The sequence below is a fragment of the Prunus avium genome, chromosome 3 (assembly GCF_965620075.1).
Source record: "Prunus avium chromosome 3, drPruAviu1.hap1.1, whole genome shotgun sequence".
Lineage (NCBI taxonomy): Eukaryota > Viridiplantae > Streptophyta > Magnoliopsida > Rosales > Rosaceae > Prunus > Prunus avium.
The window spans coordinates 26,203,378-26,216,851 of NC_142286.1; the positions used below are offsets into that span (position 1 = coordinate 26,203,378).

Below are 13,474 nucleotides of genomic sequence, written 5' to 3' on the forward strand. Positions count from 1 at the left end.
GTTTGTAGTACTACAAACCGATTGCAAACTCACACTTACTTATATAATGCCAATAATGTTAATCTTCTTCATCCACACCCTTATTTGGCTCCAACACTTCAAGTTCTAGTCTCTGTATTATTCCCAGGTGGGGCTTGGGCTAGAAGCAAATGATGATGGAAGCACAGTTATAGCAAGCTTCTGGCCGCCAACTGCACAATGCTTGGGAACACCACAAATGTAACAATTTCTCTCTGGCGCTGATCACATCATTTCCACTTGTTAATGGCTCACTGCTAGAATGGCAACGATAGTGAAGAGCTGGGAAGAAGCCATTATAACTAGTTTTGAGGTGCTGAGCTTCTTAATTTCTTGAATTTGAATTGCTTCTTCTGCCCATTTACCAAGTTTGTCACCAACCTGGAACAGCTAGCTTTCTTCGAGCCCAAGTTTGGTAATCAAAATTGATAGTCCAACTTCTGTCCTCACCAACGATATGATCTCTTACCAAAATCGAAAATGACTAGGTTGGCAAGAATAGTGAAGAGGTCACTGCAACTAGTAGTGAGTTTGTTAGCTGCTTCATGTCTATGGATTTAAAATTTGCCAAGAAAACTTCATTCAAAGTTTACACATTATATTCATCCCTGGAGCCGCGGTAATAGCGTAACTTCAAAACACAATGAGATTGAAGTTTTGAGTTTTGTTTAGTTTATCGTATAACGCCGTTTACGTTTCAATTGGGTTTCTATTAGAATCATAATATACTGAAATACTCATGTTTATTGTCATGTATGAACCCTCTGCTTTAGCATTTTCATCCTAAATATTGCTTCATTCGTAAAACTTTCAATTGTTTAGTTTTGAATATCTTGATTCAAACAAGGCATACCAAAAATTTAGAATTGAATAGTTTGAGATCAACTGTTATCTAAATGCTTCGGTATGCAAACAAGAAAAGAACATAAAGTATTTTTATGTAGAGAACTCGGTTTATTTGCGAATCTCTACAGACAAAAAACCTCCGGCCAGTAAAAGGAGTCTTAAGCCGACAGTCAATGCGTTCAAGTCCCTTTCCAGTAGTACCCACGGTATAAGCACTAGCATATAAAAAGGAAATAGAAATCCATCTAGTCATCCATGTTTCTCAACTCAAAGAAAATAGGCTAAACTATTACACCTTTGCCACAGCTAAAATTAGTGGAAAGTGTAGGACAATATTACATCAAAGATCGGTCAAGAGTGGTAGCCTTTTGGTACCGCAGATTCATATACAAAGGTCTAACTAAGTTATTGAAGATACAGAGCAATTTCTATTGGCAAATCATGGAGATACAAATTTGTACAATGAGCACAGCTGTTTAGTTTTGTACAACTTTGAAGATAATGCTTCAACCATCATGTATCTTCTCCTTTCGCTTCTTGAAGTCCCGAAGCACTGTCTCCCTCTCCATAGGAGTGGCAGATATTACCCACTTGCTGAACTCTAGCTCTCCCAAACCCATGAATATAGAAATGAGGCTATACTGAATCCTTTTCTGATCCTTGCGTGAAGGAAAATTCTCCTTTCCAACTATACCATCTAGTCTCTTTCTCCGGGCAACACGAATGTATGGGTCCATGATACCATTGTTCTGAGGGATCATTTCCGTCGCCCCTTGACCTCCAGGTCCATAATTCACAATGTCTTCATTTCGGTGCGCATACACGACACCTAAGGAGTCAAAGACATTTCAGTTTTCTTCCAAAAGAGATATAAAAAAGAATAAAATATTTTAAAGCAAACCACATTCTCCGCTTCCCAATATCCTAGCAAATATTAAACGTGTTAAGTGAAAAACCATTACATACCTAATATTTAACCCTATTACTTCAACAGGCCCACAATTTGGTTATGACTCAATTTTAGTCTCTATCCCTCTATTCAGTTTTACCCTTAATTGTTCATCTTTATGGTTCAACTCAATCTCAATTACTTGGCCACATTCAAATTTTTATACATATTATTATTATTTTCTTGGCAATGTTTTCTGACAAGGCTGCCACATCTTCGCTAACTTAAAGACTCATATATTGATTTCAATGTCGCACCACTGGCACAAGTTGTTTTCAGTATATCTATTCTCCTCGAAGCCAGTGGTTTACTGTGCACAGCACAAATCTAATTAGGAGCTTCTATAAATGCCTTCATCATATTTGTGCCTAAAAAAAATTCATTGCTGCTGAGCATGAAATGATTGCCCAAAACTGTCATGCCTTGGAGTTATAAAAAATAGGGTTCTATAATGACTACAAATTTACTCTCTCTTTTTTTCAAAATAACGGCAATTTGAAGTCCACAATGAGCACAAGGAAGTTGTACATAAATATAACTATGCCAATCCAACAATTCTAAGAAGAAAAAGATAAGAAAGCACAATGATGAAAAATGCAAAGAAAGAGTAACAGAAGACCATAACTCTAATTCAGAAATCAAACTTACCCACATCCTTGAGCACAGGTTGACTTGTTAAACCCTTCTTAGAATTACTGGTTGTTCTGGTCTCAGACAACGATAAGGATGTAACACCCACTTCTTTTAATGAAACACTATTGCTTCCAACATCGGTCGATTGTTGTCTTATACCATACCCTTCTTTTTGTCCATCCTTCTCATGCAACTCAAATATTTCGCTGGTAAAGACCTTATCTGAAAGGTCACGAAATAAATTGCAAATTCCGAAAAGCTCCCCTTGAAATTCTTTGCAATCCTGAAATAACCCAATTAAGTGAAATACAAATATCTTGTAGTTGAATGTCAATAGCAAAGTTCCAGAACAAATAAAAAGCAAAAAATGATCGGTTTCTCTACCTGAACACCTTCAAAATATCTCTTTTCCATTTTTCCAGAAACAGCAATGTTGGATAGCTGCTGTTTGTACACCTGACGTGAATAAACAAGTTCATCAAGGGAGCCAGCAGAAAGAAAGCGGAAAACCACAACATGCCGCTTTTGCCCGAAACGAAATGACCTGTCCTGGGCCTGTAAATCTTGGGCAGGATTCCAGCTTGGATCAAATATCACCACACGATTTGCGCTGACAAGATTCAATCCAAGCCCACCAGCTCGAGTTGATATAAGGAACACCTACAGCAACAAACCACTGTCAAAGAGAATTTAAGCACGAACTTCTGTTGTCATATTTGATTTAAAACATACCTGTTTGCTTGGACTTGAGTTAAAGTCATCAACAATAGACAGGCGCAAGTTGGTTGGTGTAGAACCATCAAGTCTTGAGAAGCAATAGCCTTTACGTATAAGAAATTTTTCCAGTATGTCCAGCATCCTGGAAGAAGAAATTCTAGTTCAGGAGAAAAAAAGATCCAAAGAGAACCTAAAGAAGAAAATGTATGCACGGACAATTCATTGACACAGAAAATATTCAGTCCGAGACCATCTTGACTGTATTACACAAAATGTCTTCATGTATTCATTTGTTTCCAGAATCAGTGATAAAGCTTATGTTATATAATCTTCAGTTAAGAGCTCAAATTATTTTGTGCTTAGTCAAAACCTCCACAAATGAAAATCTGTTCAACAGAACATTTTGAATAAATTAATTACAGTTTGTAACCCTGACAGAAGACAAAGAAGAAAAAAAACTACAGTGCATCACCTGACAGAGTAGCTGAACAACAGAACTTTGTCACCGTGTGAAATCCACGAGAACAAGAACTTTTCAAGCGCTCGCATTTTGCCACAATGTTTAACATCACTCAGGCCCATAAAACTCTCATTCTGGGTGTTCCCTCCAACCAGATTAATATCTGTGCCAAACACAGCGGAGGCAAACTCTGCATCTTTCTTTTGCTTATCTGGGTCATCCTTCGGATTAGGCTTAATCAGCTCCAAGTGATTACTTATCTGTAAAGTATCTTCAAAATATAAATACAAACAAATACCAATCCAGTAAAAATTATGAAAAGCAATGTATAATACAAAAATTCATCTCTCCCTCTTTCTCTCTCTAGACTGAGTTCTAATATATTCCATGTAAGCACTGCTTTTGAAGGTTCTTAATTCTTTAATATATTCTTCAATATCAAGTAATCAAACACCATAACAATCCAAAATACAATGCCAAACCTAAATTCCTGATGCACTTGAAACTCTAGGCAACCAATTTTTTGGGAGGAATCTGAGGCTTGAGATTTCCATCACGTCAATAACTTTTTCGTTTAGGTAAAAAATAATGCACAGAAAGTGTGCATACTGAAAACACATTGTATTGAAAAATATAATGAATTCAATGTTTGTTTGATTTTCAAGACATATGATGCCTTTCTTCCAAGTTATTTTGTTTTCTCATTCATATTTTTCGTATTAAGAATATTTGATGATTGGAGACTAAAATAACCCTGTAAGTCCTGCCTCTACACCACCTTAAATTCATGCTATACCCAATGGAAAGACAAATAGCTTTCTTCCAACTCTTCCCTCAAAGAGACTATAATGTCAACAGTTACAAACTTACAAAGGAAAAAGCGCTTCTACAAAAGAAAGAAAATTTATTCCTAATTTAGCAAAATGATTGCAGTGCTAAAAGTTATAAAAACTTGAAATATATTACCTGTTGGAGCTTGATAAGGCAAGGAAGGACAATGCAAAAGGGGCATGAATCACATCCATCAGGGTTTTCCTTGTGAAGATATGGCCAAATTTTCCCATCTGGGACAGTCCTTTTGCAGCATTCAGCTTGAGCAAGAGGGCTGCCACAACTACATGGGAGGTCCTTATTTATTAGGCATTGAATGTCTGGTAGCTGTAACATTCTCCTATACACCCGTTTTTGCAATTCGCTCATAGCACAGAATATGACATTATCTTCCTTCCCCATCATAAGATGCCCAATGGTTTCCTCTTTTGTCCTTCTTAACATATATTTATGAAGAAGTGCCACTAGGTGTTGTTTTCGCTCATCAGCAACACGAACAAATCTTTCTGGAGCAGTTGACCTTTGGCCATGCTTGAGGGGTTCATCGTAAAACTCTCGAAAATGTTCCCGTGTTCCCAAGGCTCCTGGTGCAACCCAATCAAAGAGATTAAAAAGTTCCATGATTTTGTTCTGCATCACGGTTCCAGTGAGGCCAATACGTTTTAAGGTTTTAAATTCTAAACATGCGATATAGAGCTTTGATTTTTCATTCTTAAGCCGATGTGCCTCATCAACAATCACAATCTCCCAATTGACCTCTGACAACTGGCTGCCACAAATCCTGTATGTGTCAAAGCTTGTGATAAGTATCTCAACTTCATGCGCTTCTAACTTATCATAAACCAAATCACGATTTGCACCATGGTAAACAGCAACACTAAAGTTAGCCCACTTAGAGAATTCACTCTCCCAATTGTGGATAACTGAAGAAGGGCAAACTATGAGAACAGGGCCTCTTTCTGCTGTCTGATTCTTCTTCAGTAATGTGGAGTCCATACAATCCCCATCGTTCCCAAACACAGCAGCCAAGAATGCAATAGTTTGGATGGTTTTTCCTAGTCCCCTGTTCAACGTGCACGAAATATAAAGAACTTACCCACTAGGAACTTCAATGTGTGAGAGTGTGTATGTGTGTAGGTAATGCTCTCTTGTCAGACTGTCAATCTGTTCATCATGGTCCAAATTGACAGGCTGACAACATGATAATGTAGATTGTCTAGCAAGGTAAGACAAACAAAACATCCTTTTACAATAAGCATTTATAAATAACAGAAGAAGAAAAGGAATCATTGTAAGCATTTTACAATATAACAACAGAAAAACAGAAGGAAATGTTCACATTGTATAAGGGTAAAACCATCCTCATGATAATGTACAGACAAGAACTCCACCAAATAAGTATAGTCCAAAATTCTATCAAGATTAACTATATATGCACTAGAAAAACTGTCAAATTTTCTACTTCATGAAGATGGAAGATTAACTTTGCCTCCTTTTCTTTCTTCATGTCAGAAGATATTTTCTAGGAGAGTGGCAGCTACCTTCCTTGCAAATTAAATCCTGAGTGCCAATGCTACGCACAAATACTATAAGAGTTCCTCATCGCAAATGATCAGGCTTGTCAAGGTTATTCCTAGAAACAATCATGAATTCATCCAGTTCATTTAAAGAAAAAATTCCACCACCAAATTTTTGTCCTAGCACTCCTGTCCAAGTTAGTGCATTCTTAAGTTGAGTACAACCATGTATCTTTGGTTCACAGTCTGATAGATCAGGTGCTTATGTAAAGTTTGAACAATGCATGGTAAACTCTGTTGGAGACATGCCTCTGAAATCAATCATTCCATTTTCCACTAAGTCAATCACAGCATTGAATGGAAGCGAAAATTCTCAGAATTAAATTCCAAAGCAATTGAATCAAATGACAAAGAAAAGGAAAGGAAAAAAGGAGTCCAGACAACACAACAAAAAGTAATACGAAGAAAGTCAAAACTTTAAGAACTATATTAGATAAAGTTGAGGATATACTTACATGTCATCACCAAGAATACCTCCATGGTTGTTCTTGTACAGATTATATAGAAACTTCACTCCCTCTCTCTGATGTTCAAGCAATCTGCAGTTAATGGATGCCGGAACCTGCAACCATAAAAAGAAGTGATAACGACACCTATAAAACAATTCCAACAATTTCCATATCTCCTTCATGCAATCCATTTCATAAAATCTGATTTCAAGCAACTTATCCCAACCTCTTGTAAAGACCCAAAGCTACATCAATGGCACTTCAACTGTGCCAAAAAGATGAAAATCATTCATTCATGTTTTCTTACAGATCCCTAACAGATGACAAAGATACAAGTATACAGTAGTGTCATCCAATTACTGTCTCAACAAAGTGACCTAAATCAGTTAACAGACCATAAAATGACAAATCATTAAGGAAAATCGTAAACCTTTCTCATGTATTCCATCACTCTTCATTACTATTTTCCTTTCCATCTCATTCACTTCAAACCAAACACTCTTCAAGCTGGTAATGTTACATAATGACCATACTACTCTGTCTGTCACACAATTTTGGAACTAAGAGAGAAGGAAAGGGTCAAATAATAATCAATCTTGGATTAAAAGCTGATGTTAGATTTGTACAAACACGGGTCTGAAACTCTCTCTAATAATTTTTTTTTACCTTTTCGTTCCTTATTCCGAACAGTTACATTGTGCAAGCTAAAGAAATAATAATCTTCTAATACCATTAATACAAAGAAAAACTAGAGATACATCAACTATATCCCGCCAGTACGAAATTACGCAACACATACATATGCAAATGTGTCGTTAAAGTTCAAAGGAAATTTATAAGCACGTAAAATACCTGTATAACAGGAAATTCTCCCTCAGAGGACAAAACCAACGGTTCATATGGTCCTATGCGATCAAACTCAAACAAACCCACTTTAGGCTTCTCATAATCCAGTGATTCTGGGTCGTCGTCTTTTTCGTCATTCTCATCCTCCTTGCCATTCAGGTCGTGGTTTGGTTTGGGTTGGCTCTGTGGTGGAATTGGGGGGAGAGACAGAGGATCTTGGAGTCTCAGAAGCTGCTGAGACAAAGAGGATTTGGGGGGCTTTCTAGGGATTGTGGGGTCTTCTAAGGTTTGGGAGAGTGAGGACTGTGATTGGATTGCTGAGGAGGTTAAGGATGATGAGTTTCTGCAGGGTTTAAGGGCTTCTTTGAAGCTGTGTAGAGACATAGGATTTTGCCAAACGGTTTTTCAAAGCGAAGGGAATTTTCTTTCGGAGATCTTTAATTTTAAACGGTGCATGCAATGTTTCTGTTTCTATGGTAATCTTCTTTTTCTTTTTTTTTTTTTTTTTTTTTTTTTTGGTCTGAACCACGAGGTGGTCATGGATGGGCCCCAACTATAGGTGGCACCTTTAAGCCTTAATCACAACCCAGACTAATCCCCGCTCACACCGGGTCGGCCCGTAAAGGGTAAAGTGCTGGCCAAAGTGGTGACTCCATACGAGAACAGGGATCGAATCCCTGACCTCTCTTAAGGAATGAGAGTGCCGAACCACTCACACCAACCACCTTGGTTATTATTTTCACTAGCCCTTGGCACAGACCTGTGCCAATTGGTTTTTTATTTTATTTATTATTTATTATAGAACTAAGAAAGATAAAATGTGCTGTTCCATAAAATTAGGACCAATGTTCTGATTTTGTTTTTTATCTTATATTTTTCCAATTCAAAAAATATAAATTTACTATCTAATCCGCATTTGCTTAACATTTTTAATTCTTAATATTATCATTAACTAATGGCCTATTTTGATATTTTGAATGTTTCATCATTCTTTCCATTTTCCTTAAAATATATGGACAGATTAACTAGCCTCTCCGCACGCGCTTTCATTCATGCGAGAGGCTTTTTTTAAAAAAATTTAAATTTATTTTAGAATTAAAAAAAAAAAAGTGGGTAGTTGTGTTCCATAAATATAGGATCTATTATCTGATTTTTCTTTTAATTAAAATTTTTTTTTTAATATGAAAAAGTGTGAATTTACAATATTATCGTCATTTAATTAATAATTTCAATTCTTAATGTTTGCATTAACCAAGTGCATTTTATGGTATTTTGAATGTTTTACCATTCTCTGCCTTTTGCTTTATATATACTAGCCTCTTTGCACGCGCTTCCGTGCCTGTGAGAGGCTTTTTTTTTAAAAAAAAATTATTTTATTTTAGAATTAAAAAAGATAATAGGTAATTGTGTTCCATAAAAATAGGATCCATTATCTGATTTTTCTTTTACTTTTAATTTTTTTTAATATGAAAAAATGTGAATTTACCATATTATCCTTATTTAATTAATAATTTCAATTCTTAATGTTTGCATTAACCAAGGGCATTTTATGGTATTTTGAATGTTTTACCATTCTCTGCTTTTTGCTTTATATATACTAGCCTCACAGCATACACTTTCGCCCTGCAAGAGGCTTTTTAAAAAATAATAATAATAATTTATTTTAGAATTAAAAAAGATAATAGGTAGTTGTGTTCCATAAAAGTAGGATCTATTATTTGATTTTTCTTTTTTTTTTCTTTTTTTTTTAATATGAAAAAGTGTGAATTTACCATATTATCCTCATTTAATTAATAATTTCAATTCTTAATGTTTGCATTAACCAAAGGCATTTTCTGGTATGTTGAATGTTTTACTATTCTTTGCCTTTTGCTTTATACGTATAGATGACAAACATAATATTTTTTAGGTTTTTTTATCGCGAATAGTCTTAAGGTTTGCAAAATTGTCACCAATCATCTTTAAGGTTTTTTTTTTGGGTGACATTAATAGTTCTTAAGGTTATCCTCCGAACATCAAAATCTTCCCTGCTACTTCCGTTAGAAATTCTGTTAAAATCCTGATGTGGAATGTTTGTGACATTAATAGTCCTTAAGATTACCCTTCATATCATCGCCCACACTGTAGCCTATCCCTCACTTTCCCCCTCCATCTCTCGTTCTACCCTCTCTCTCTCTCTCTCTCTCTCTCTCTCTCTCTTCCTCCTCTGCTCTCCCTCTCCCTCTATTTTTTTTTTCTCCCTCGACCACCCATATCCCCACCTGTAACCCATGCCCGAGCCCTAACCTGCAAACCCATACCACGACCCATTCTCCCTATGTTTATATATATATATATATATATATACATATATATATATATATATATATATATCTCTCTCTCTCTCTCTCTCCGCCACAACCCAAACGAGTTAGGTATATTGGAGAAGGCCTTGGTGGCCTGATAATTGGGGGAGGCCTTGGAGCGAACACCCAGGTGTTGCCGTGACTTGTGGACTGTTAACTTACTTTCCTTACACACCAAGAATTCCTATTATAATTGTAATTGATTTACTTTAATTCCTGATTTCCTATTGTAAATAGATTAAGGAATTTATTATTTACTTGCCCATTCAGGTTTCGTTGTATTATAAATATGACCTCCTACAATAAGAAGAATACACATAAAATTCTCACAAACAAATATTCTCATACTAGGTTTCATATTTTAGCATGGTATTGTTCGGTTCATTTTTACACATGATTTTTCATGTTATTCACCCACTATTTTGAGTTAGTTCTTGACATTTTATAGCTTTTTACTTCTTTTTTGTGTTTTAATAGGTTTTACCTTGGTTTGTATGAAAATGAGCTAAAAGTGCATTATTTGATATAAATTCTGTTTTTGTTCATTTTCGTAGGTCAACTTCGTGGCCTTGGATCAGCATGTTCCGGTCCTTGGATGAGGTGATGATCTTCATAAGACTTGTTCCAATGGATGTTAACTACAACATATCCAAATTTGAGCTCCATTGGGCAAGTGTAGCCTATCCAGCTGATCGGACAATTGACGCTGGCTCTGGATGTTTGTTTTGGCCCAGTTTTCACCCCCACTTAATAGCATTTTATTTCTACTTGTTACCACACCTTTTGGTAACAATGGATTGCATTTGAGTGGCATTTCCTGAGTCAATTGGAGCCTTGGATTATACCTTAAAACAAGGTTTCATCATTTGCAAGGGGACAATGGGCAATAGCTTTAGAGAAAGAATAAGTTTTATACTAAAAGAAAAGCTGGAAAGGAGGAGAGAGGGAAGTCAAAAGGGATTGCAATCAGATTTGGGGGAGTTTTTGCAACGGGAGAGAGGGTATTCCACCATTCTACACAATTGAGAGCAGATTTTGGAGCTTGGAGCTAGGAGAAAGACAAGGTGCAGTCAAGAAAAGTGGAGAAGAAGACTTCCACCATTGATGATCTTGAAGCTTTCATCATTTTCTGAAAATCTGTAAACTCTTTCTAATTTCATTTTGAATTTGTGTTTGAAATGATTATGAGGAACTAAACTCCATAGCTAGGGCTTAGGTTGAAGCCCTAAACATGATTACCTTATTGTTTTGATGCTTGAGTGTATGAATTTCTAGATGTTGTTGATGAACCCCATTCACTAATTGAATTTTATGATATGTGTTTGCTTCCTTTGCTTAATCACCTTAGGTTGTATGCATGTAGCTAAAGTTGAGAAGTTGTGTAAGATAACCAAGAACACAATTTCTAATTAGCAACAAATGATTGAACTTGTTTAAGTGAGCATCATGTGAATTGGTTTCTTGACAACAATTGATGAATTCCAATTCACCAAATTAATCTATCCTTGATGTGTGTTTTCCTTGATTGATTACCTTTGAAAGCATGCTTCTTGAGGTTGTTGGGATTATGTGTATCTTCATGTTTTCCTAAGCAATAGATGGATGGAGTAAGAACCATCCATGTGAATTGGTTTCTTGAATACCTAATGTAAACACCATGCTATTAGGGTTCTTGTGATGTTCATATTCTCTTTGAACTTAATGGGTTTTCCTTGCAATCGAATCGAAGTACGAACCATACCTAGGTTCGGTTATGAGGAGGGCACAAGTATTGTAGCACGAACCATGCACTTTACGTATATTAGAGAGAATCAATGCGTCTTGAGCCACGACCCATGGTCTTGATTGCGAACATCTTCATCAATACATTTAGAGTTCATCACTTGAGTATCCATGAACATGGGTAGAATTGTTTAGGGTGGATTCCGAAACCCTAGTGTTTGTTACATTTTAATTTCACATTTTGATAATTCATCTCTGCCATTCACATTTAAATTCAAAGTCCATTTACTTTCATGCAATAGAAATAGGTCACTTGAACCAAATCAAAAAACCCCCCCAATGTGTGTGTGAGTTGCGTGTTTGACACGTTTTGTGTCTTTGTCACTGAATTTTGTTTGTTTTGTAATTGTTTTGGACTTTTGGTCCGCGTTGTGTTCTTGCATTTTCTGTGCTGATTCCAACCGTATAAAGAACGTGAATTTTGGATAAACGGTTGGAAAGTTATAGGTCAAAAACTGGACAGAGGTCGAAACTGAAAAACAGAGAAACGAATCTGTCCAAATGGTGATAAACGGGTGATAGAAAGTGCTGTTTGTGTTTTTCTTTATTTTCTTGTGTTGTTTCATTTCTTTTATCTTCCTTACTTCATTTTTAGTTTCCAATTTGTATTGTGTTTGTGTGTTGTGTAAAATTAGTGTTCTTTACGTACTCAAATTAGAACTTATAGGAAACCGACAAGTTCTTCGTGGGATCGACCCCGTACTTACATAATCTATACTTCATTAGATTCGTGCACTTGCGGGTATTTTTAATTGGTTGTTTGCACATTAATTTGTGTCCTTTTAGGAATGCAACAATTTTTGGCGCCGTTGCCGGGGAACTGGCACGGTTGCTTATTTGTTTTGTTTGAGTATGTTTAGAGTACTTAGTTTTATTTTTGTTTATTGATTGTTGTTTCATTTTATCTTGATTTATTTTTGTTTCTTTTTCTTACAGGAACATCCGAGGAGTCACCTCCACCATCTCCAATGGCAGCCGCAACTGAAATTGTGGAACTTACTATGTAAGAATACTCCAATAAATTTGTGATGGAAGAAGCAAATGTTTTTGGCTCATTTCATAATGAATTGCCTATGAATGAATATTTCCGACAAACATACAATTCGGAGTGGAGAAATAATTCAAACTTCTGGTGGACCGACAATCCAAATTTTCAACAAGGGTCATATCAACCATATCAAGGCCAACATAATACTTGTCCACCTTATGGTCAACCCCAATATTATAATCCACCACCACTTAGTCAATCTCACCAACCACCTCAAGGACCAACTTTGGAAGAAATTGTTGCTTCAATGGTTAGACACACAGATAGTTTCATCATGCAGAGGAATGACACCCATATGCAGAGGAATGATACCCACATGCAGAAAATGGTTAAGGCCATTGCCAATCTAGAAAATCAAGTGGGGCAAATTGTCACATCTTTGAGTCAAAGGGAAGCTAGGATAATGTCTAGCCAAACAGTGATACAAAATGGGCGTGAGCATGTTCAAGCAGTTACCTTGAGAACTGGTAAGGTAATTGGTGAAATTGATGATTCTAAAAATTTGATTCACAATGTTGATGAAATGCAGGTTGAGCAAGTGATTGGGCCTAAGGAAAATGATGAAATCAACAAGGGGGAAGATAAACAAGCAGCATCTTCACCTGAGTGGATCCCAAAGCATGAACTTGCAAGAAGGGCAAGAAAGGAGAAGGTAAGTCGTGAACCTACTGATGAAGATATCTTACATGCTCCTTTTCCTCACAGGTTGATGAGTTCTAGGAAAAATCAACATGCCAAGGACATATTGGAAACTTTCAAGCAAGTGCAAGTCAATATTCCTTCCTTGGATGCAAACAAGCTCAAGGAATGCGAAACTGTTGCATTAACGGAAGAGGTTTCTGCTGTTTTGCAAAGGAAGCTTCCTCCCAATTTGCAAGATCCAGGAAGTTTCACAATTCCTTGTATAGTTGGTGATAAATTATTTGAGGAACCTTTAATTGATTTCGGTGCTTCAATTAATCTAATGCCATAT

General features: G+C 36.3%; 1 protein-coding gene across 1 annotated transcript; it reads right to left on the reverse strand.

Annotated features, from left to right (window-relative positions):
• Positions 1-1,087: 1,087 nt before the first annotated feature.
• SWI2 (switch 2) lies at positions 1,088-7,769 on the reverse strand. Its single transcript, XM_021971516.2, has 8 exons — positions 7,333-7,769; positions 6,487-6,593; positions 4,590-5,517; positions 3,636-3,883; positions 3,179-3,305; positions 2,831-3,106; positions 2,462-2,729; positions 1,088-1,693 (listed from the first exon to the last, which is right to left on the reverse strand). The coding sequence occupies exons 1-8, from the start codon at positions 7,708-7,710 to the stop codon at positions 1,371-1,373; spliced, it is 2,655 nt and encodes an 884-aa protein (XP_021827208.2). The 5' UTR covers positions 7,711-7,769; the 3' UTR covers positions 1,088-1,370.
• Between the last annotated feature and the right edge of the window lie 5,705 nt (positions 7,770-13,474).

Excerpts from the sequence above, each read along its gene's own strand:
- SWI2 (XM_021971516.2), bottom strand. The coding sequence starts at position 7,710 with ATGTCTCTACACAGCTTCAAAGAAGCCCTTAAACCCTGCAGAAACTCA. Across the intron at positions 3,107-3,178 it reads ACTCAAGTCCAAGCAAACAG|GTGTTCCTTATATCAACTCG; the intron begins GTATGTTTTAAA and ends TTGTTGCTGTAG. Across the intron at positions 2,730-2,830 it reads GATATTTTGAAGGTGTTCAG|GATTGCAAAGAATTTCAAGG; the intron begins GTAGAGAAACCG and ends GGGTTATTTCAG.